General features: G+C 37.1%; 1 protein-coding gene across 7 annotated transcripts in view; it reads left to right on the forward strand.

Moving 5' to 3' along the window:
* The window catches only part of UGGT2 (UDP-glucose glycoprotein glucosyltransferase 2), a 249,271-nt gene that overhangs the window by 159,854 nt on the left and 63,727 nt on the right, over positions 1-25,690 (forward strand). For all 7 annotated transcript variants that reach the window (XM_070048689.1, XM_070048688.1, XM_008260110.4 and 4 more), the window contains 5 exons: positions 7,955-8,057; positions 11,889-11,968; positions 15,971-16,160; positions 21,680-21,838; positions 22,175-22,260. In XM_070048689.1, coding sequence (XP_069904790.1) covers positions 7,955-8,057; positions 11,889-11,968; positions 15,971-16,160; positions 21,680-21,838; positions 22,175-22,260 — 618 coding nt within the window. The remainder of the gene's footprint in view (positions 1-7,954; positions 8,058-11,888; positions 11,969-15,970; positions 16,161-21,679; positions 21,839-22,174; positions 22,261-25,690) is intronic.

Raw genomic sequence — 25,690 nt, forward strand, 5'->3', positions numbered from 1 at the left:
TTGTTTCATGTGTATAGAGATTTTGATTTCTTTGGAAATTTTTACTCCTTCATTGAATGTGTGATATACTAGATCTTTTATGTTTGTTAGAGTCTCTATTTCTTTTCTCATATCTGTCACCATGTCCTGCTTATTTAGCCTTCTGACTTATTTTACTGAGGGAAGGGTATGATGTGACTTTCTGATGGTGGTTGTAATTCTCTTTATTTTATTCCTGGAGAATTATTATAAATATCAATGTATATATACATGTTGAAATGCATCAGTGTTTATACAATAACACATACATACATAGTATCTGCCTTTTTAAAGCATGCAAGTCTAAGTAAACTGCCATTTTCTGAGTTCAGATATATAATTTGGGCAGTTTCTGTTTTCTATGTGTTTGCATGTGTTACTATGATATATTTATCCATATTGGCTTATGTTGTGTGACACAACATGAGCTTCCCTATTGAGACAAAGCAGCTAGCATTTAAATCACTTAACTAGTTGTGTGATTTTTTCTTAGCCTCAATTTCTTAGTCTAAAAGGTAGATGATTGTATGAGGTTATGATCTACTGCCTTGTATGTAGTAAATATTTAATACATTGTAGGTTTTATCTGTATTTGTTACAAATATAATGTGGAATCTCTCATAGTTTGGAAGTCACAGAAGTAAGATTGAACATGAAAGTTAAACCATAAAATCAACACACATGGATCAGGGTAGAAATGAGGAAACCATCTGAAATGGAGGATCCAAGCCAGAAAGACTTAATGTTAACCTCATTGGAGGCACATATAGTGGCCCCCTCACGTTCCATAGTTTCTGTGGTTAAGTATGGGCAAATGAAGTATTTCATTACAATGTTACAATGAGGTATTTTGAGAGAGGACACATTTGCCTAACTTCCACTATATTCTCACAATGGTTCTTACTGTTATTCTCTCTAGTGCCTTAAGTTATAAATTAAATTATAATTATATATATATGTGTGTGTGTGTGTGAGTGTGTGTGTGTGTGTAGAAATAAGTATAGATATGAGAGTAAATGAGAAATGTAGTATATAGTAATCATATGTATGAATCAGTTCTATCTGTAGTTTCAGGCATCCATTAGAGGACTTGGAACATAGTCCCCATGGATACAAGGGTACTATATCAGCGCACCGTGCTGATCCGAAGCCAGGAGCCAGGTGCTTCTCCTGGTCTCCCATGTGGGTGCAGGGCCCAAGCACTTGGGCCATCCTCTTCTGCACTTCTGGGCCACAGCAGAGAGTGGGACTGGAAGAGGAGAAACCAGGACAGAATCCGGTGCCCTGACCAGGACTAGAACCCGGTGTGCCGGTGCCGCAGGTGGAGGATTAGCCTAGTGAGCCATGGCACCGGCCCACTGTCTTTCCCTATTAAGGAAGATTATAGTGTTTTGTAACTACAGTTCTTGAGTACAAGTATGATCACATAGAAATTACTCATTTAAGGCTTTTTGGTGAGATATATGTAAAAGTACAGCGTAAATTTCATGGAAAATTAAAGGATAAACTTTCTGTACAAAAAGTTTTGAAAACAATGCAAATGAGCATTCTTTAAAAAGTTCATGAAAATGTGTATTTGGTCATTTGAGGAGTAAACCAGCAGATGGAAGTGATAGCTCTTTCCCCTTCTCTTTATGTATGTGTGTGTGTGTGTGTCTCTCTCAAAAAAAAAAAAATGACTGGTTTTAAGTTGTGCTACAAATGTACAGTAATTTTGTAAAAATGTTTACCTAACTAACCTAAAGATAACTAAAGGAAGCAACAGTTATAGAAAGTCACTTTAATAATAGAACATCAATTTATTCCACTTACCTTTTAGCAGTAATCATCCAGTAAGGTATATTGTCTTGACTGCCACTCTAATGTTAACATAATTAGAGTTGTATCAACTGCATCTAAAGTGTCTTTCAGTTTCTTTTAAGAGGACCCATATTTGAAGTAAATATTTACATTAACTTTTATTTAATTGCCAAATTGTTTCTCGGCATTTTGACTAAGATCAAGTGTATTTAATTGCAAAGCAATTGATCTTCTCAATTAAAAAAGCCTTTCTGTACCAAAGAATACTAATCTTCCTTTAATTTTATGTGTGTGCTTCTCTTTTTAATAAATTTATTCATTTACATAAAGATAATGGATTTTGTGTAATGCATTTAGTTCTAAGAACATAATGATACTATGCACACTTCCTCCCTCTTCATTCCTTATTTATTTTTACTTTTGCAGTGACTTACTTTCAATTTGATTTTAATCACAAGCTTAATCCTCAGCTAAATAAGAAATTCAGCAAGTAGAAAATAGACCTTTGTTCTTCAGGTGTGTGGACAAGGGTTATAAACAATAATCAAACCTGAAAATGTCAATTACACTCATATACATTACATATTTCATACTGTATATATCAACTACAGCAGATAAGAGAAACATAATCATGTTTATCTTTTGGGGACTGGCTTATTTCAGTAAACATATGCTATCCAGTTGCATCAGTTTTGTTGCAGAAGAGAGGATTTCATTCTTTTTTTATTGCTGAGAAGTATTCCATCATATATACATACCATGTTTTCTTAATCCAGTCGTCAGTTAATGGGCATCTGTGTTGGCTTCATATCTTAGTTATTGTGAATTGAACTGCTATAAGCATGGGAATCCAGATAACTCTTTCATATACTAATTTCATATCCTTTGTCTCAAGAGTGGGATGGCTGACTCATGTGGTAGATGTATTTTCAGATTTCTGAAGAATCTCCATCCTGTCTTCCATAATGGTTGTAGTGGTTTATATTCTCACCAGCAGTGGATTAGGGTACCTTTTCCCCCACATCCTCTCCAGCATTCAGTTTTTTTTTTTTTTTATTTTTGGTGATAGCCATTCTACCCAGGGTAAGATGAAACCTCATGTGGTTTATATTTGCTTGCCCAGATCACTACTGACCCTAAACATCTTTTCATGTGTCTGTTGATCATTTGTATTTCATCTTTCTTTTTTTTCAAAGGTTTATTTATTTTATTTTAAAGGCAAAGTTACAGAGAGGCAGAGGCAGAGAGAGAAAGAGAGGGGTCCTCCATCCGTTGGTTCACTCCCCAGGTGGCCACTATGGCAGGAGCTGTGCTGATCCAGAGCCAGGAGCTGCCTCTGGGTTTTCCACATGGGTGCAGGGATCCAAGCATTTGGGCCATCCTCCACTGCTTTCCCAAGCCATAGCAGAGTCAGACTGGAAGTGGAGCAGCTGAGACCAAACCAGCACCCAAATGGGATGCCAGCACTGCAGGAAGTGGCCCCACCCACTAAGCCACAGCACCGGCCCCTGTATTTCATCTTTCAGAAAAATTCTGTTCATAGCCTTTGCTCATTTCTGAACTTATTTGTTTTGTTGCTTTTGAGTTTCTTGAGCTACTCATACATTCTGGATATTAATCCTTTATCAGTTATAGATAGTTTGCAGATACTTTCTGCCAATCTGTCAGTTGCCTCTTCAATTTCTAGAGAGTTCCCTTTGCTGTGCAGAAGCTTCTTAGCTTCATGTAATCCCATTCATCTATTTTGGCTTTTATTGCCTGTGCTTCTAGGTCTTACACAAGAAGTCCTTGCCTATGCCAGTGTCTTGCAGTGTTTTCCTTTAGTAATTTCATGGTTTCAGGTCTTAGATTTAGACCATTGCCTTCTCTCATTGTTCTGTATACAGAGATCCAGTTTTCCCAAAATTTGAAGAGACCTGTCTCCACTGAATGATTTTCACTCATTTGTCAAAGATTAGTTGGTTGTAGGTGCATGGATTAATTTCAAAGGTTTCTAATCTGTTCCATTGCTCTACATGTCTATTTTTGGGCCAATACTGGGCATTTTTTATTATAACTGCCCTGTAATATGTCTTGAAATCTAGTAATATGATGCCTTCAGTTTTGTTTTTATTGTTTAAGATTGTTAAGCTCTTCTGAGTCTCCTGTGTTTCTATGTGAATCTTAGAGTCTTTTATCTAGTTCTGAGAAGAATGTTCTTCTTATTTTGATTGGGATCTCATTGAATCTGTAAATTGTTTAGGGTAGTGTGATCATTTTGATGATATTCTTCTAATCCATGAATGTGGAAGATTTTTTCATTTTTGTGTCTTTATTTCTTAATGTTTTGTAATTTCCATTATAAAGATCTTTCACATCCTTGGTTAAATTTGTCCCCAGGTCTTTAAATTTTTAGTAGCTATTGTGAATGGGACAGATCTTAGAAGTTCTTTTTCAGTCATGGCATTGTTTATGTATCCAAATGCTATTGCTTTTGTATGTTGATTTTATATCCTGCAACTTTGTGAAACATTTTTAATGAGTTTAATAATCTCTCAGTGAAAACTTTTGGTTCCTATATGTATAGGGTCATGTTATCTTCAAACAGGAATATTTTTACTTCCTCTTTTCCAATTTCTGTCCCTTTGGTTTCTGTTCCTTGCCTAATGGCTCTGGCTGAAGATTCCAAAACTCTATTAAATAGCAGTAGTGAAACTGGGCATCCTTGTCTGTTTCTGGATCTTGGTGGAAATGCTTTCAGCTTTTCCCATTCAATGTGATGCTGGCTGTGGAGTTTGTCATATCTTGCCTTGATTATGTTGAGGAATATTCATGTTATACTCAATTTGCTTTGTTTTTTTTCCAGAAAGAATGTTGTTCTTTGCTATATTTAGTAAGTTTTGATATGTTATAATTAGCGATTTTTTTAAGTTAGCCTTTAATTTCTTCTATAATCTATTTTTTCATGTTCAGTGTCCATTAGTTTGCATGTTTTATAGAGTTTCTCATGTTGTTAACTTCTAGCTTCATTTCATTGTGATCAGAGAAGATACATGGTACAGTTTTGATTTTTTTGATGTTGTTGAGATTTGTTTTATGGCCCAGCATTTGGTTGATCCTGGAGAAATTACCATACATTGATGAAAAGAATGCAATTGCTGCAGCTATAGGATGAAATGTTCTGTACACATTAGTTAGATCCATTTGGTCAATCGTGAAGATTAGCTAAGGTGTTTCCTTGTGGATGTTTTTTCTCTGTTTGTTTGGTTCATCTGTCCATCGATGAAAGTGAACTGTTGAAGTCCCTCATTATTATTATATTGTGCCCTGTGTTTTGCTTTAGATCAATTAGCATGTGTTTTAAATAGCTATGTGCCCTAGCACTGGATGCATATACATTTACTATAATCAGATCTTCCTGTTGAATTGATCCTTTAACCATTATATAATGCCCTTCTTAATCTCTCTTAACAGTTTTTATGTTAAATTCCATTTTGTCTGATTTTAATGTGACTACTGTTATTTTTTTTTGAGTTTGCATCAAATATCTTTTTTAATCACTTAACTTCCAGTCCAGGTGTATTGTTGGGGAGGTGTATTTCTTGTAGATTGCAGATAGATGAGTCTTGTTTTATTAATCCATTCAGCCAATCTGTATCTTTTAATTGGAGAATTTAATCTGTTTACATTCAAGGTTGTTATTGATAGGTGATGACTTGGTCTTGCCATTTTCCATAAATATTCTGATTATGTGTTTTGGATCTCTTTGGTACTGTTAATAGGAGGTCTTCTGCTTTCACATTCTTTCATGATAATGACTGTCTTTGTTTCTGTGTGTAGCACATCCTTAAGTATCTTTTGTAAAGTTGACCAGGTGGTGACAAATGCTTTCAATTTCTGTTTGTTTTCAAAGGTCTTTATTTCACCTTCATTTATAAATGAAAGCTTTGTAGGGTACAGTATTCTAGGTTGACAGGTTTTTTTCTTTTAGGACTTGAACTATATCCCTCCATTCTCTCCTAGTCTCTAGGGTTTCTGATAAGAAGTGAGCTGCCAGTTTTGTTGGAGATTCCCTTTGAAGGTAATCTGGCATTTCTTTTGTACATTTTAGGACATTTTCTTTATGTTTCGCTTTAAAGTTTGCCTATAACATGTGGGAAAGATCTTTCTGATCATGTCTGTTAGAGGTTCTGTGTGCTTCCTTTACTTAGATGCCCATATCTTTCCCCAAATAAGGGAAATTTTTGGCTGTTATTTCACTGAATAGGTCTTCTAATACATTCTGTCTTTCTATACTTTTAGTAGCTCCTAAGACACGTATATTTGTTTGGTGGTATTCAGTAAATCTTAAACACCATTTACAGTTTTTCTGATTTTTTTCTTTCTTTTTTTTAGACTGAGATATTTCCTAATATTTGTTTTCCAGCTCCGGTATTCTTTCTTCTGCCTCATCAATTCTTTTGTTCAGGGTTTCCACTGTATTTTTTATTTCACATATTGATTTCTGCATTTCTAATATTTCAGTTTGATTTTTCTTTAATATCTATCTCCTGGCAGAATTTTTTATCCATGTCATCTGTGGATTTCTTTAACTCATGTACTTGCTTCTCTGTAAATTTGAGTACTCTTAGGATCCACATGTATTCTTCTTGATTTGATAAACTTTTTCTGTTTTGTAATATGTAAAGTATGTAATCTATTCATCCTGTATCTAAGAAAAAGATTTCCTGTATGATTCTAGTGTTAGAAAACAGTGATTCTGGACTGGCACTGTGGCATAGTAGGTAAAGCCGCCACCTGCAGTATTGGCATTCCATATGAACACTAGTTTGAGTCCTGGCTATTCTACTTCCAATCCAGTTCCCTGCTAAAGTGCCTAGGAAAGCAGCAGAAGATAGTCCAAGTCCTTGGGCCCCTAGACCCACATGGGAGACCTGGGAGAAGCTTCTGGCTTTTGACTTCAGATTGGCACAGCCTCCAGCAATTGGGGCCATTTGAGTAGTGATCCAGCAGATGGAAGATCTCTCTCTGCCTCTGCCTCTGCCTCTGCCTCTGCCTTTCTGTAAATCTGTAAATATGCCTTTCACATAAATAAATAAATCTTTAAGTGATTCAATTGGGATATTCTACACTTTTCATAAAATACATACTATTAACTTTTAATTATATTAAATGTAGTATCAGGTATTTCCCCTGGCCTTTTCTGGACGTGTAACATTTTCCCATTTCCCTTCAAAGATTAGTCTGTCTTCTGATTTAAACTTAGATCAGTGGAAGACAAAATGGAGAATACACAGGGCATGAGGTGAGAAGGAGAAGATGGTCAAAAAAAAGTATAATGAATTTGCATGTTTATGTTCCAAAAGGATGTGTTAATTATTTTGAAATGCCAAATTTTATCAAGTTGCCAAATAATTTCATCATTCTCAAATATGAGGAAATACATTCAACGAATACAAATGTCAATTCACATTCTTTATTATATAATCAATGAGAATTTTGAAGGCCTAAAATTAACAGTTTTTATTGCAATGATACTTTTTTTAAGATTTATTAACTTGAAAGGCACAGTTATATAAGAGAGAGGGAGGCTCAGAAAGAGAAAGAGATCTCCCCATATACTGGTTGATTTTTCCAAATGGCCATAACAGCAGGGGCTGGGCTGGGTGGAAGTCTTGATTATGGAGCTCCAACTAGGTCTCCTATGTGGGTGGTAGGGGCCCAAGAACTGGGGACATCTGCTGCTGCTCTCCTAGGCACATCGGCAGGAGGCTGAATTGGAAGTGGAGCAGTGGAGGCTCAAACTAGTGCTCATGTGGTTTATCATTGTATACAGTTGCTTAACCAGCTATACCACAGTGCCAACTTCCAGTGATACTGTTCCTTGAAGAATTTTTTTAATGATTTGCAAAATCTTACATTTTCTTGAATTCATTCCTGTTTTTTTCTTTAGTAAAAGGTGAAAGATTTATACGATCTGAAGAGAAACCAGAGTGTGTGTTTTGTTTTTTCAAACACTGTACTTTCAAATTTGCATTTCATTGTGTGAAAGGATGTGTGAGAAACTTATTAGGATGTACATAACTGAGATCATAATTAATGAGATATTTGTACATACGTAATCCTTCATCTTTCATCTTATTTTCTGTTTTCCTAGCATTATAAAGATGAGTCCTCAAGAGAATGATATGTTCTTTGATGTCGTTGCTATTGTTGATCCATTGACAAGAGAAGCACAGAAGATGGCACAGATATTAATTGTAAGATAATATAAATTAGACTGATTTTTTAATTTAGAAACTTTTGTGTCTGTTCTCAAGTATAATCAAAAGATTTTGCTCTCAAGTATTAACTTTATCAACATTGAATAGACTCTCAAATTTCAGTGTGGGGAATGAAATAACAGCTATGCACAGAATGTAATGATAGTGCTGAGTTTTGGTGTTGCCATGGACTAAGAGGTTTCTGTCTCACGTGGATTTTATATTTCAGTATATGTAATGTGTTCCACTGAATTTCAAGCCCTAATCCCCTATGTGAGTATATCTGGAAATAGGGTCTTTAGGAGATAATTATGGTTAAGTGATTTCATAAGAGCAGATTCCTTGGATAATAGAATTTGTACCCTTACCAGGCAGCCTGTGTGAGTGCATAGACATGGTAGGTGCCTATAAACCAGAATCAACTAGCACCTTAATCTTACACTTTCCAACCTCCATAGCTTTAAAAAAAATCAATTTCTATTGGTTAAAAAACTCTGTCTGTGATATTATGTTGTGGCAGCTCAAGTGGACTGATCCACTTGTCTTCCGCTGCTGTAAAGAATGATGTTTGGAAAACCTGATACATAACCTTATTTAGGTGAAGCTTAATGTATAGTAAGTAATGCTAGTCAAACAGGCAAAGCCAAGGGAAAGGGGAACCTTTATGTCCATTGTAACAAAGACCAAAATAGCAGTACCTTCAACAAGATTGAAGTCCCTTTCCTCATCTAGCAGTCCAACTGAATGCTGACAGTGCTGCAAATATAGCCTCCCAGTGTGAGGAGCTCAGTTACTGGTTAATTTTTTCGCCATTCTCAGGAAGCATAGTCAATCAAATGGTGAAGGATCACAAGTCAAGCTCTAACATCTTTTCTCCATTTCAGCTGTTAGAACAAAGAGAACAAGGGTGCAATCTCAAAGTTGGACACCTCTCTCCCATCTTTTCACAGCAGAGTGTAGCTCATTATGTTACTACACTTAGAGACCAGAGAGACTAGAAACTGTGGCCACCAGCCCTAAATAACATTTTACTAGTAGGAGAAAATCAAAGTTAAAAGACAGCTATCAGTCTGAAAGGATATTATATGGCTTACCATTTTACTGAGATTTCAGAGGTTTAAATTATAATTAGCTTTCAGTAGTTAAATTTGATTAAGCTGGTTAGATTAGAAGGCCATGTTTTTCTTTTGATCAAAATTTTGCTTGCATCCTCTTTGAAATTACTCAGTGCTTTCTTATAAGACATATTTTTAAAATGTGTATGCATAGATTGCAATTTTTGCACCAAAACAAGTTTTATATTTTAGTTATATTTCCCATGAACTATTTGAAGTATATTTGTATTCTCAGAAGTGAAAAGCTGTTTGTCCTTTGATAGTGGCTTTACTTTTGGAAACAGGCAAAGGTATTTAATTAGTAAGAGCTATGATACTTCTGTGTGAATGGTCTTCAAAAAGTTCGTGGAAATATTTATAATGAAAACAATAATGTATATTTTTGCATGAAAATAAACTTATCTTTTATTTACATTTTCTCAAAATGCCATTGTATAATCTATTAAAATTTCAAAATGCTGTTTTTCTCTGAAATCTGTTTGCACTGCCATATCATAGTAGAAGGAGGATTTTAAATAGCTGTTGTAAATGTATTAATGTATATAAAAATTTTTGGAAAGAGTTTCCCGTACTAGCTCTTTAGTAAGTAAGTCAGGTAAACTAAATCCTATGACTGATTTCCCTGTTCTCTATTTAGCGTTTTCATGCCATCAAATTTGTACTGCAAGGGGGCCCTGCCAGCATTGCATATCAAAGCACTGACTCAAGTCCCATTCAATCTCAGGCTGCTCCTCTCCAATCCAGCCCTCTGATAATGTACTCAGGAGGTTTACAGAAGATGGCCCCATGTGCTTGGGCCCCTGCCACCTACGGAAGACCTAAATGGAGTTCTGGGCTCCTGGCTTTTTGCCTGGCCATTTGTGGAGTGAACCAGTAGATGAATGTGTCTCCATCTCCCTCTCCCTCTTCCTTTAAATCATCCTACCTTTTAAATAAGTAGGTAATTCTTATAGTTTTCTGTATTTAAGTTATATACTATTCAGATAATTCTTTGGAAGACATTGATAGTAATTTTATCTTTGAGGGGTAGAGTTATCTAATGCTTTTTAGTGTACACATTCCCTATTCCTGTGGATGTCATTATTCAGAAAAAAATATTGTTTACCTTGAAATTCTTTATATAAAGGTAGATTTTTGAAATAAGAAATATAAAATTGTGGAGATATATAAGTATGAAATTGTGTTCCAGCTTATATAATTGGTAATAATACCATGCCTTATTTCTTAGCAACTTTAACATTTTATAGAAAAATAATTTATTGAAAAATGGTGTTTCATTCAACACTTGGGAAAAGCTGTATTTTTGCGACCTCTTTTGAAGTATGAGAAGTGATAGAATGGGAATGAGAACTAAAAGCTCTTTAATTCTTAGTTTATATATTCTAATCCCTTATCAAGTATTTTTTGTTACATAAATCTGGGTTTGTGTTTTATTTTTTGCTTTCCCTTTACTTACTTTGTTGCCTAATACCTTTTGTATCTTCATTGACTTGTTAACTGTGTAGGGATGGGAATTATCAAAATTAATGATTGTCTTCCTACTTTTAAAATATATACATGTATTCTTTTATATATATACACAGATATAAACACACACACTTTACATATATAAATATATGTATTACATTTCTATATTACATTTATATTTCTATTTATAAATAATAAATATTTATAAATTATTTAAATAAATTATAAATATATAAATTTAATATTTATATATCGAATTTTTATATATTACATTTATATTTATATATATAAACTGTATATATATATAAAAGAATACATGTATATATTTTAAAAGTAGGAAGACAATCATTAATTTTGATAATTCCCATCCCTAAACAGTATAAATAAATTAATGTAATATATATTTATATATATAAATACATATAAATTTATATATGTATAAGTATATATATAAAGAAAGTTAGGGGGAGGGATGGAAGGAAGGGAACACTTACCCATCTTTTGGTTCACTCCTCAAATGCCCACAACAGCAGGGGCTGAAGCCAGTAACTGAATGCAATCCAGGTCTCAAACATGTATGATAGGAACCCAATTTCTTAGGCTGTTACCACTGCCTCCCAGGGTCTGCTACATTATCAGGAAACTGGAGTCAGGAACCAGAGCCAGCTGTCAAACCCAGATACTCACATATGGGAAATAGGCATCTTAACCACTATTCTAAACACTCACTCTCCTTTTACCTACTTCTTATGCCTTATAGAAACAAAAAGAAAGGAAAATAGCATATTTCATTTATATGTAGTCAAGAACTTCCTACATCTCTTAAAATATAGGATAAGATTCCAAAAGGATCAGGGTACCCTTACCAGTGTTACTGCAAGGTGTCCAGTTTGTATTTGTAAATCAGGATTCCATCAATTATTTTACTTGTTCTTCAATAGTAAGGAAATTTAGATCCTATGAAAGAAATTTTCATTATGCAGAAAGAAGACAGTGTAACCCTGGTATATTGAAATCAACTGTTGGAGTTCAAATCTTACCTCTTGCATGACTGATTTGTGAACTTGGGCAAATTACTGAATCTTTCTTTGCCTCAATTACAAAGTACTGCCTATCAGGATATCATAAGAATGGAATGAGATAATGAATATAAAGTGGTAATGCAGTTACTACTATACAATATATGTTCAATAAATGTTAGTTGATAATATTGTCTAATTTTAAATGGGGGAACTTTTTAAAATAGGTACTTGGCAAGATTATCAACATGAAGATGAAGTTGTTCATGAACTGTAGGGGTAAGCTTTCAGAAGCCCCTTTAGACAGGTGAGTCTGAACATAATTCTGCTTTTAAAAATTGGCAAATGCTAACAAGAAAAAAGGAGAGCCATTTTTCACTTTTTTTTTCTCCTTCACAATGTGCTTCCCTGAAATAGATCAGATTACTAGAAGTTATATTATCTGCAATTGATGTAAAATGGGTGTGAAATGAAAATAACTGAACTGTATAAATTTATCCAATCTAATCCCAGAATTTACATGGATTTATATTTACCCATGGATATTTCTTGAAATGTGATCTGGAATACCTATTTAGAAATAAATCAATGGGAAATAAAATTGAATGACGTTACTTATGGTTTAGCTGTACTTTCAGTACTTACTTAGAGGTGAATTATTAAATTATTTTTATATCATCATAGTTACTTTTTTAGGGTGTTGGGGTACAGTTAGCTTGGAATAATCTGTCCATGATAAAGAAAATGTTGCTTATCATTATATACAAATATTCTTCATTAATACTGTTCTATTGAATTAACGTTTCTACAGAAGGAGAAAAATATATCCTTTCTGAATCAGAATCGCTATCATTGTGAGCCACCGTTACTTATAGGAATATTCAGTATCTTCCAGGTATCATTGGGAAGAAAAAAGGATGTACACCACTGGACTAGTATAGCTTTATAGAACTTATTAATGAGATTTTCTCTATATCATTTAATTTTATAGATCTAAATAATACTCATGAGACAAAAGTAGCTTTCTGTTAATCCTTTGATTACTTTTCTAAGATTTGTTGTAGATTATTGCCTTGAGCAGACATTTAAAATGTTAAGTATTTTAATACTTGAAAAGCAATAAAATGGAAAGTATAGAAAATGCAAATGGAATTTTAGGTTCATTCATTGCCCTCCTGAGACTCTTGTCTTTATCTTATTTAGTTTTCATATATCTTTTCTATCTCAAATTTAATCATATGCCCTTGTAAATCTGAACAAAATTTTCCTTTACATTTTTATAGCCATTAATCCAAAGTTTAGTTATGTGAGTACATATTGTTTATTCAAAATAGTGGGGATCCTCTCCACAGTAACTCTATAAAACTCTGGAATGCATAATAAAGAGTAAAGAATTAAGTAAATAGAGGGCTCTCAAAAGTCCAAGGAAATGTAATTAGAAGATAACAGGCATTTTCTATGAACTTTTTAGAGATTCCTTGTATAAGCAAGCATAATGTGTTGGAAAGGAAAGAACTTGACTTCTCTTGGTGATACGATACCTAATATACTAGAATGTCAAGTTAACGTGTCATTTTCTTTTTATTCTCTAGTTCAGCAGAATCTTATTTACTCAGTAGCATGTATCAAACAAACTAACATGCACGTTTTTTCCTGGTCTTTGCCTTTTATGAGAAAGGTAATTAGAAGGAATTCCTCAACTCCTTACTTCTCCTTTACTTCTTTGGCCTTCCTTTGTGTAGAATGAGGAATCCCTCTCCTTTCTTTTATTTATTTATTTATTTATTTATTTATTTATTTATTTTTTACAGGCATAGTGAACAGTGAGAGAGACAGACAGAGAGAAAGGTCTTCCTTTGCCGTTGGTTCACCCTCCAATGGCCGCCAAGGCCCATGCGCTGCGGCCGGCACACTGCGCTGATCCGATGGCAGGAGCCAGGTGCTTCTCCTGGTCTCCCATGGGGTGCAGGGCCCAAGCACCTGGGCCATCCTCCACTGCACTCCCGGGCCATAGCAGAGAGCTGGCCTGGAAGAGGGGCAACCGGGACAGAATCCGGCACCCCGACCGGGACTAGAACCCGGGGTGCCAGCACTGCTAGGCGGAGGATTAGCCTGTTGAGCCATGGCGCTGGCCCTCCCCTTTCTTAAGGTTAATATTCCTTCTCTGTTTTGATCTCATGTTTTCCCATTTGTTCTTGTTCCCTGCTTTATCACACATTCTTCCTATTCTTTATTTTTTTAACTTCTCCACTAGCCTTTTTTGTTCAGTCATTAAAGTTGTATGGTTTTTTAAAATTGCTTTCAAAATTTCCTCTTCTCCAGCGTACTGACCTTTCTTCTTTACTCCTCTAAACTTCTTCAGAAAATGGCCATCTTCTCCCTTCATCAGTCATTCACCATACCTCCCAGTAAAGACTAGCTGAAGCATATTCTTTGCAACTGAAATTGGGTCTTTTTTCCTTATATTTTTAAAACATTTAATTTTGAGCCGGCGCCGTGGCTCAATAGGCTAATCCTCCACCTTGCGGCGCCGGCACACCGGGTTCTAGTCCCGGTTGGGGCGCCGGATTCTGTCCCGGTTGCCCCTCTTCCAGGCCAGCTCTCTGCTATGGCCAGGGAGTGCAGTGGAGGATGGCCCAGGTGCTTGGGCCCTGCACCCCATGGGAGACCAGGAAAAGCACCTGGCTCCTGGCTCCTGCCAGGATCAGCGCGGTGCGCCGGCTGCAGCGGCGGCCATTGGAGGGTGAACCAGCGGCAAAAGGAAGACCTTTCTCTCTCTGTCTCTCTCTCTCACTGTCCACTCTGCCTGTCAAAAAAAAAAAAAAAAAAAAAAAAAAAAAACCATTTAATTTTATTTGAAAAGCAGAACAGTTGTGAAAGAGGGAGAGACAGAGAAAGAGAGTTCTTCTGTCTACTGGCTCACTCCCCAGTGCATCTGGGCAAGACCAAACCAGGACCCTGGAACTCTGTCATGGTCTCCCACATGGGTGGTAGAGGCCCAAGTAATTTGGCCGTGATCCATTGCCCTCACAGGCACATTAGAGGAAGCTGGATAAGAAACACAGCAGCCAGGACTCAAATCAGCATTCCCAAATGGGATACAAGTGTCTCAGTCACGGGTAAAATTGTTTTTATTGGATCACAAAGAAATTGTTATTTGCAGCATCTCTGAGGTACTTCGTCTGTGACATTTTTCTCTACTTTTGACAGCAATAAGTACTTGCTTTGTACATTACTCCGTGGTTGTTCTTTTCTGTATTTCTGCCTACTACTACTACTTCCTCTTCTTGCTCTTCTTCCTCCCCCTCTTCTTCCTCCTCTTACCCCTCTTTCTTCTACTTCCTCCTCCTCCTCTTTTCCTCTCCTTTTTTCCCTTCCTCTCCCTTCTTTCTTCTTCTCTGGGTCTCTCAATGAATATTGCTGCCTGGGATTCACATTCTTCATAAATTCTCCAGGAGTGAGGTCTAGACCTAATTATTTGATTCTTATGAACAAAATAGGACAAAGTGATAGATTGTCTTGCTTGTAAAAGGTGGTGACTTTGGTCTTGATGGCATCCTTTCTCTTCGGCTCCTTTTGTGTGCTTCTCATGAGACATACTGAAGGTAGCCAGCAACTGTAGTCTGTCCCCAGCCAACCACAGGAAGGTAACTACAGCACTCATTTTGATAGCTCTTAAGGAATGAGATGATCCTGGAAATAGATCTTCCTCCATGTTGAGCTTTGAGAGACTTAGAACACAATTGATGCCTTGCTCGCAGTCTCAAGATAGTGAAAGTAACTGTTATTCACATATGTGATATTGAGAGATAAGTCTAAAATACAATAAAACTGCATATATGTCTTAACAGCTTTTTTAAGCAGCGAATTGCAACTCAATCCTGTTTGATTTTCATTAAAATATTAAGATTTCTACTTAGAATTTCAACTGACTCTTACTTATTTCCTGGGTGTCATTTCTCTTCATATTGGTAGTAGTGGTAAGTAGACCATGGTCAAATTTAAAGATGAATCAGTGAGTGAATAAAGATCTTACACTATGTTAGCCTGCATAAATCAGGTATGTCATTAAAGAATTCTAATCAGGTTTGGTAAGAAATAATTAACAAAGCTATATGATATATATAGTCTTAAAGTGCCAACAAAATAATAATTGTCTACTTATAAGCATTAACTTTTCTATAGTAGTGTGTTTCAATTTGATTTCAGATTTTCTTATGTTGTTAGGCCATTTCCACATTTAAAATACTTTAGAATAAATATTAATCTGAATTTTATTATAATATATATTTTTATGTTTTATCAACAGCTTTTACCGTTTTGTTCTGGAGCCAGAAGTGATGTCAGGGTCTGATAATGTTCCTTCTCTTGGACCCATGGCAAAATTTGTGGATATCCCTGAATCACCTCTTCTAACCCTCAACATGATTACTCCGGAAGGCTGGTTGGTTGAAACAGTACACAGCAATTGTGACCTTGATAATATTCACTTAAAGGATGTAAGTTATGGCGTAAAATCATAGAGAGACTGGGATAAATTCTTACCAGCTATACACAATTGTTGCAAGCGAGTGAATGCTCACCAGAATTTTCTTCTTTATTATTCTAGGGCCTGGCTCAGGCTTTTCCTTTGATTTTCAGATTTCCCTAACTTTCAAATTCAGCTTCTCTAGTTTTCCAGCTTCCTGAGAGCCCTTAACTTTGTTATTGCCTCAGGCTGTTAGCCCCAAAGACTGCTTTAAAATGAGTAAGGTATAAAATAGGGAGATGGATACAAGGCCACTTTTAAGTACCTATTTTGTACTTCAAGTTCAGTTTTTAACTCAGAAAGATTCAAAGGTTTTTTTTCCCTACTTTTCAGTGCTACCAGAGAAGGAAATTTTAAATTAGACCAAAAAGCAGGAAACTGAATTCGCTGTTATCCTGCAGACTACGTATAGCTGCTTCCCATCACCTCCAATATGAATTTCTCTACCAAATAGTCAGATTGTTCTTGTTCATGTGTTGTCATTCAGTCCACAGGACAAAAAGAATATTCTAAAATAAACTTACTGTTTTTGAAAATTGACTTCAAAGCGGCTCACTTGGCTAATCCTCTGCCTGCCGTGCCAGCACTCTGGGTTCTGGTCCTGGTTGGGGGACCAGTTCTGTCCCGGTTGCTCCTCTTCCAGTCCAGTTTTCCTCTATGGCCCGGGAAGGCAGTGGAGGATGGCCCAAGAGCTTGGGCCCTGCACCCGCATGGGAGACCAGGAGGAATCGCCTGGCTCTTGGCTTCGGATTGGTGCAGCGCACCAGCCGGAGCAGCCATTTTGGGGGTGAGCCAATGGAAGGAAGACCTTTCTCTCTGTTGCTCTCTCTCTCACTGTCTAACTCTGCCTGTAAAAAAAAAAAAAAAAAAAAAAAAAAAAAAAAAAAAAAAATTCAAAATGAGAAAAATTATTCAAAAATAACAAAAATTAAAAAAAAAAGAAACATCGGCCAGCGCTGTGGCTCACTAGGCTAATCCTCCGCCTTGCGGCACCGGCACACCAGGTTCTAGTCCCGGTCGGGGCGCCGGATTCTGTCCCGGTTGCCCCTCTTCCAGGCCAGCTCTCTGCTATGGCCCGGGAGTGCAGTGGAGGATGGCCCAGGTGCTTGGGCCCTGCACCGCATGGGAGACCAGGATAAGTACCTGGCTCCTGCCATCGGATCAGCGCAGTGTGCCGGCCGCAGCGCATGGGCCTTGGCGGCCATTGGAGGGTGAACCAACGGCAAAGGAAGACCTTTCTCTCTGTCTCTCTCACTGTCCACTCTGCCTGTCAAAAAAAAAAAAAAAAATTTAGAATTGGTGTCCAGAAACTGGGAGATAAATATTTCTTTTTCTCAGTATCCTCCCTTTGGCTTATTTCCAAATCTTCTCTGTGGGTGGCATCTCCTTTAAATTGTAGCCATTACCTTGACCAAAGCATAAGCATGTACCTTTAATAGTTTGCCTGAAGTTGTTCATCATATTTGTATTTTGCACTTCTTATGTGTTGCCTTTTGCCTAAAGCTTTCCTTCTTGGTAAACTTCTTTTTAATCCATGTAACATATTCACCAGTACCCCCAACTGGACCCCTTAAGAAAGAAGCTAAAAGAGAGTCATAACCATTATCTGAAATCAGTTCAACAAGTCAAGCGAAAAAAGGGGGAAATAATAAAATTTATGGCAAAAAATTTAGAAGTAAATTTTGTAAAGAAGTAAATTTGGAAAGAAGTTTTTAAAAAAATTCCTGTTTTCTTCATGATTAGTCAAATCTCTTAACAGAATCTATTAGATTCTTCATAAAGTAAGTGTTTCATTATATATCAAGCAGGTAATTCCAAAGACACTAACCAACAGTGTGAAAAGTTCACAGTGGGGGATTTAACACAATTTAGAAAAGGTTTTAAATGGAGTCTGCTGGTGAAAATTTCAGCAGCTGGGGCCAGCGCCATGGCTCATTTAGTTAATCCTCTGCCTGCGATGCTGGCATCCCATATGGGCGCTGGGTTCTAGTCCCAGTTGCTCCTCCTCCGGTCCAGCTCTCTGCTGTGGCCCGGGAAGGCAGTGGAGGATGGCGCAGGTGCTTGGGTCCCTGTACCCACATGGGAGACCAGGAGGAAGCACCTGGCTCCTGGCTTCAGATCTGAGCAGCACCGGCCATGGTGGCCATTTGGGGAGTGAACAAATGGAAGGAAGACCTTTCTCTCTCTCTCTCTCTCTCTCTCTCACTCTCACTCTCACTCTCACTCTCACTCTCACTCTCACTCTCACTCTCTCACTATCTGTAACACTACCTGTCAGAGAGAGAGACAGAGAGAGGAGGTTTTCCATCCGCCTGTTCATTCTTCAGATGGCTGCAACAGCCGGAGCTGCACAGATCCAGAGTCAGTTTCCTCTGGGTCTCCCAAGTGAGTGTAGGGGCCCAAGGACTTAGGCCATCTTCTACTGCTTTCCCAAGCCATAGAAGAGAGCTGGATCAGAAGTGGAGCATCCGGGACTCAAACTGGCGTCCATATGGGATGCTGGCATTGCAGGCGGCGGCCTTACCCACTATGCCACAGCACCGGCCCCTAAAACTCATTTCTTACTTTCACTTTTCCTGGGTTTATTCCTCATCCTTTGGGCATGAATAGTTTCTCAAAGTTCACATTCCCAACTGTCAGGCAGCTTGTCAGAGTTCAGGTCACAGATCAAGATCAATGTTACTGCTTGTTTGCTTTGGAGCATGTGTCATTGGAATGATACAAAATTGCATGATTAGCAGCAGAAATACTTGAATAACAAGTAAGATTTAAAGATAATTATTGGGGCTGGTGTCATGACATAGCAGGTTAAGCACTGCCTGCAACACCAGCATCCCATATGGGTTTCGGTTCAAGACCCAGCAGCTCTGCTTCCAATTAAGCTTCCTGCTAATGTGCCTGGGAAAGCAATGGAAAATGGCTCAAGTTCTTGGGGCCCTGCCATCCATGAGGGAGACCTGGATGAAACTCCTGGCTTCAGCTTGGCCTTGCCCTGGTTGTTATAGCCCTATGGGAAGTGAACCAGTGGACAGAACATGTCTTTCTCTCTCTTTCTCCCTCTCTCCCTTCCTCCCCCCATCTCTCTCTCTCTTCCTCTCTCCCTTCCTCTCCCTCTCTATCCCTCCCTCTCTCTCTCTCCTCCTCTCCCCTTACCCCTCTTCCCCCTTCTCTCTGTGACTGCCTTTCAGATAAACTGTTTTTGAAAAAAAAAAATGCTTAAAAAAAGATAATTGTTAACACAAATGCTAATCTTTGCAATTAAACCTAATCTATTTTAAAAGAAGACACTCTTTAAATAGCCACAGAATAAATCTTTTTATAAATTTCATTTGCTTCCTGAGTCATGCTTGAAAGGTATTAAATTCTTATCTTGTATACAAGTTGTTTGATTTATTCAAAAGGCAGAGTCAGAGAGATCTTCCCTCCACTGGGTTACTCCCCAAATGGCCAGAATTGCTGGGGCTGGACCAGGCTTGAAATCAGATGCCTGGAACTCCTAGGTCTCCCACAGAGGTACAGCAGCACAAGGATTTGGGCCATCTTGCACTACTTTCCCAAGTGCATTAGTTGGGAGCTGGTTTGGAAGTGGAGCAGCCAGGACTCAAACCATGCCAGCATTGCAGGCTTAACCCACTGTGTACTGATGCAAGCCCCAAAAAGTATCTTTTGGATAGAAAGGAGAGTTGGAAATGTAAACATCAATAAAGGTCATTAACTTTCATATTGTTAAAAAATATAGCTTGAATATTAGAACTAATTAAATCACCTTTATAAAATTATTAGAAAACTTCATTTATTTACAACTGTGAACCCTTTGGAAAAGAAATTGGCTGTTTTGGGTGTTGTGATTTGACTAAGTCTATTTTACAGATATATATGAATGAGAAAGTTTCACATTAATGCAAAATGAAGAAGACACTAGTCATAAATTGGTTAAATATATTTGGTGTCTGCTTTAGAATATAATAGGAACAAAGCTATCAAGCTTTACTGCAAAATATCTGTAGATACAATTTCCTGTAAAATGAGGAGTTGAGCTAGATGATCTATCTTGGATCTCTTAACTTTTAACTCTTTTATATTGTGAAACCATTCAAGAAAATTTGTATAAGGACTCTGGATACAGGTTAATTAAGTATATGAAGTTCATCACTGGAAAAGTAATTTCTACAACTAATTAGAAATCTAAAGTTATTGAAGCAAATACTGTTTTCAGAGAAATTACTTCTTATTTTTCAAAGCAATAAAATTATAAGAACAAGATTCCATTAAATACTGTATCCAGAAGTTATCTATTTCTGAGGTATTAACAGGAAAAATACAGAATACAGAATATTTCCAAGTAACTCTGAATCTGAAGCATACCAAACAGTAGTGTCAAAATTTGATATGATGAAATAAATATAAATAGCATAACTGTCTTAGTCTGCTGAACAAAATTCCAAAACTACGTGAAAATAGCTCTTTGTTTTATTTTTGTGTTACATTGTTTATGTGAAGTATAGAAAAAATTTAGCCCTAAAATATGCTATTTGCAATAAAGGATAATCTGGAGACAGTGGTAATGTCTAGCAATAGAGACAAGCAGATGTTCTGAGAAAACCATATTAAGTAAAAAAAGTTACACTTTCCTAGGAAAAAATTATGAAAAATATAAATAGATATCAATATTAATATTTAAAGGAATGTTTAGTCTTTGGGTGCTTTCTCTCTGTGTGGAAGTGCAAAGATTAATTTTGCCACCCATGTTAGAGACCTGTATTGAGCTTTGGGCTCCTGGCTTCAGCCTGGCCCAGACCCAACTGTTAGACACTTGAAAAGTGAACCAGTAAATGGGAGATCTCTCTCTGACTTTCAAATAAATAAATAAATAAATTATAAATAAATAAATTCTCAGAATAGAAACACTATTGATAATAAAACAAAAAGCATATTGTCATCTATTTTAAGTGAATATTTTGAGTTGTGACAAAAATGAAAATTGGTGACTTCACTGAAGAAAATTAACATTTTTAAAAATTGATTAAAAGTGAACTGCACTTAAATAATTACAAGCATAAATTTCTGAAAAGTTGAAAAACTTTCTGAAAAAGAAAGCAAGGGACAATAACTTAGCTTACTTGCACACTCTGAAGTAGGTTTTTCAGGGCAGCATCAAACTGTAACAGAGTCTTTAAGGAATATCCCATCAAATTTGTCTCAAAGACATCCTTAGAGCATTACAAATTCCAGAGCACATATCCAGGTCTATATCATTTCTCCTGCCTGATGATGTTGGTGTATTTACATGAGATTGGGGTAGAAATGATGTCATAAGAAAAAAGTCCATCATGGGCTTTTATCTTAAAGAATTTGATTCAGCTAATAAGGTCACTGATGAAAAAAAACAGTTGAAGTTATCTACCAAAACACATTGATATTAAAATCATATATATTTATTGTTGAATTTGTTTTATGAAGGCTACTAATATAATCATGTTTCCACCACAGATTGAGAGAACTGTTACAGCAGAATATGAACTAGAATATCTACTACTTGAAGGACATTGCTTTAATTCAATGACAGAACAACCTCCTCGGGGTCTGCAGTTTACACTAGGCACAAAAACTCAACCTGTTATGGTAGATACAGTAGTGATGGCGAATCTTGTAAGTGTTTCACATATTTAATTGGTATATTTAAAGTAGATGCTTTGATGAAATTCTCTAGGTGTTTGCTAACAGTAAGAGAAAATAGTCTGTGTTCTCTTACTTTTGAACAACTCACAGAAAGGCAAATTGAATTCTTGAGTAAGTTAATTAAAAATGTGAACAAGCATACTTTGAATACGTGCTGTCATAGGTCATTGTAAATTCTCCTTTTGAATTCATTTACGGAATTTACTTGTTTCATGGTAAACACTTTCTTGGATGATTCATGTATAGTCTTTAGTGAACAGTGAATGATTTTGGTCATAAAATTCTATTTTTTCCCCACCTTAAAAGGGTTATTTTCAATTAAAAGCAAACCCAGGTGCTTGGATACTGAAATTGCGTGAAGGAAAGTCTGAAGATATTTATCAAATAGTTGGGTAAGTTAGATGAATCGCCTTTTTTATTTTTTAAAATTTTATTGGAGAGTTCAGAAACAGAGAGCTCCCATCTCCTGGTTCACTTCCCAAAGACCTGCAGTGGCCAAGGCTGCACAGGTGCTATTGTGGGCTAAGTTAGTTCTAAATTCCTATTCTAGGCTCTTGCCTCTTACTTGGAGAAGTGTTCTTAGTACAGGCACAAATTCAGTGTACAAAGTGATAAAAGGTGAGGAAAACACACACACAGGTGGGCGTTGTTCAGGAAGAATGGGGCCATGAAGGGAAGAGAAATAAATTTCAATACTCTGCTTGCTCTGGGTCCACATGAATAGAGGAATTTCAGTACATTGTTCCTCAATGTCCATGGGAAGGGAAAGAGAGCCTCCTCCCCATTGCCAGGCTTCTTAGGAGTTTAGAAAGGGGAGTGGTTACATGGAACCACCCCTAGGTCAGAGGAGGAACATCCTGGGGAAGGGGGTCCTTTTGATTGACAAGAGGATGGATAGGATTTCATAGGCAGGGGTGGTGTGGCTTCCAGCTCGAGGCCCTAATCTAACTACCTGCCTTATTCCATATCAATACCAGAGTTAGGAACCAGGAATATAATCCACATTTCCCACATGGGTGTCAGGAACCCAAGTACTTGAACCATTTCCTGCTGCCTTCATTGTCTGCTGGAGTCAGGAGCAAGAAGTGAAAATCAAACCCAGACACTTGATGCAGACATCTTAACTGCTAGGCTAAAGGCATGCTCCTATAAACACCTTCCAAGTTTTTATATGTAAATAAGTTTTTGGTCTGATACATCTGACTTCAAAACAATAATTAAATTAAAAAGACTGAGTTAAATCCAGTTGTTAGCAAGATGGCAGAATAGAACTTCCCAGAGTTCATCCTGCCACAGAATTTGAGCATGAAAAGACCTTCATATGGTTAAGTATGTTTCTTCTAGCTAAGAAAACCAGGTAAAAGTACTACAATATCTGTTGTGCACAAAACAGGAGAAGATGCATTGTAAAGGATAGCAGACAGTTTTACTGTGTCTGCATTACCCTGCTCCTAACCCCAAGCAGCAGAGTCTTGGGAGAGAGTACCTCTTCTTGGGGAGGAGAGTAGAATTAATTCCTACCCTTCCTGAATTCATTCCAGTTGGTAGTTAAGAAAGTGAGTATTATACATTCTAAGTGCTATAAAGTGATAGTAGTATAGAAAGTAAACAAAATATACTACAACATTTGTGTTTTATCCTTGTAAAAGCTGTGATTCCAAGGCTTAATTTCAAGAACCATTCATGCTTAGCTTCAGCTGCTTTGATCTTCTGCAAACTGCCAGGAAATAAGCTTTTCTGTCTGATTCACCATTATATTTTGCAAAAGAAAAGCTCTTCAGAATTGAAGTGTAATTCAGATCACTTCTTTATCACTAACTGTAGGATCTTGCATAAATTTCTTTGTGATTTTAAGTCTTTATTTTCCCATTACAAAAGAAGCTAAGCTTCTTACCTTGGTGAGGACTATATGAGATAATTATCATAGAATGCAGTATCTTACATATTGAATAAATGTTCTGTTTCTTCCTCACTTATTTCTTCTTCCTTCTTCACAGAATACAGTTCTAAGATATCATCCATATTATGTAATAAAATATTAGGTTTTATTTTATCTTCTTTACCATTATTTTCAGTGATAAAGTGTATAGATAGATGCTTTATGGAGAAAATTACCCCTTGCGTTATATTTTATGTACCACTAACATATTAGTAGAAAATTAATATTCTTCATTCGTAAATTCTGGCAATTCAAATAGCTTCATAGTAATAACCATAAGCATTTCTCAATCACACTTTCATCCAAATTGATTAATATGTAACTAGATAAACAGAATGCAAAAAAAAAAAAAAAAGCAATGCTCCCCTATAATATTTCCTGGGGCCAGTGCTGTGGCTTAGCAGGTAAAGCCACTGCCTGCAGTGCCAGCATCCCACATGGGCGCTGTTAAGAGTCCCGGCTGCTCTATTTCCAATCCATCTCTCTGCTATGGCCTGGGAAAGCAGTAGAAGATGGCTCAAGTTGTTAGGCCATTGCACCTGCTTGGGAGACCCGGAGAAAGCTTCTGGCTCCTGGATTCTGACTGGCCCAGCTCTGATACCATGCCTCATTTTTCTTCCTGGGTCTGGCTTATTCCACACAAATGATGTCCTCCAGTTGCATCCATTTTGCTGCAAATGATAGTTATTTTTTATAACTGAATCATATTCCTTTGTGTATATGTACATACCGCATTTTCATTATCCATTCACCTGATGATGGACACCTTGATTGTTTCCAAAATTTGGCTATTGTGAACAGTGCTGCTATAAACATGGTGGTGCAGGTATCTCTTTGATACATTGTGTTCACGTTTTTTGGGTTTATACCCTGTAGTGGGACTGCCAGATCATATGGCAAATCTAGTTCTAGTTTTTAAAGAAATCTCCACACTGTTTTCCATAGTGCTGTGCTAATTTGCATTCCCACCAACAGTGTAAAGTGTTCTCCTCTCTGCACATCCTTGCCAGCATTTTTTTAAAGATTTTTATTCATTTATTTGAGAGGTGGTGTTACAAACAGTGAGAGGAGTGACGAGAGAAAGGTCTTCCTTCCGTTGGTTCACTCCCAGATGGTTGCAATGGCCGGAGCTGTACCAATCCAAAGCCAGGAGCCAGGAGCTTCTTTTGGGTCTCCCATGGGGGTTCAGGGGCCCAAGCACTTGGGCCACCTTCTACTGCTTTCCCAGGCCATAGCAGAGGGCTGGATTGGAAGAGGGGCATCTGGGACTAGAACCGGCACCCACATGGGATGCCGGCACTGCAGGCAGAGGATTAACCTGTGCCGCGGTGGCAGCCCCTTGGCCAGCATTTTGTTATTCTCTGTCTGGATTTTAGCCATCCTGACAAGAATGAAGTGATACCATGGTTTTGATTTGCATTTCTCTGATGGCCAGTGATGTCGAGAATTTTTTTTTCATGGGTTTGTTGGCCATTTGTATTTCTTATCTTGAGACCTGTCCTTGAAGTCCCTTGCCTGTTTCTCAACTGGATTGGTTTTCTGTTGTTGTTGAGTTTTTAAGCTGCTGATATATTCAGGATATTAATCCTTTGTCAGATACATGGTTGGCAAATGTTTTTCCAGTTCTGTTGGATGTCTCTTAACTGCTTTTCCTATGTTTGGTATGTGATACTAGAGAGGTTTCAACCAAGACTGCATTCTTTCTCCACAGTACCATGAGCTGCTCCATTGTTAACTGGCTTTGCACTTTCTGATCCTAGCAGTAACTGAAGCTCACTTTGTGGAAGGCTTCTGTGGGCTCTTTGATGTTCCTCACTTTCCTCTAATTATCTGATCCCCACTGATGCATCTCTATTCCATTTGGCTGATTAACAACATGTTTA

Source organism: Oryctolagus cuniculus, chromosome 9 (assembly GCF_964237555.1).
Source record: "Oryctolagus cuniculus chromosome 9, mOryCun1.1, whole genome shotgun sequence".
In the NCBI taxonomy this organism is placed as follows: domain Eukaryota; kingdom Metazoa; phylum Chordata; class Mammalia; order Lagomorpha; family Leporidae; genus Oryctolagus; species Oryctolagus cuniculus.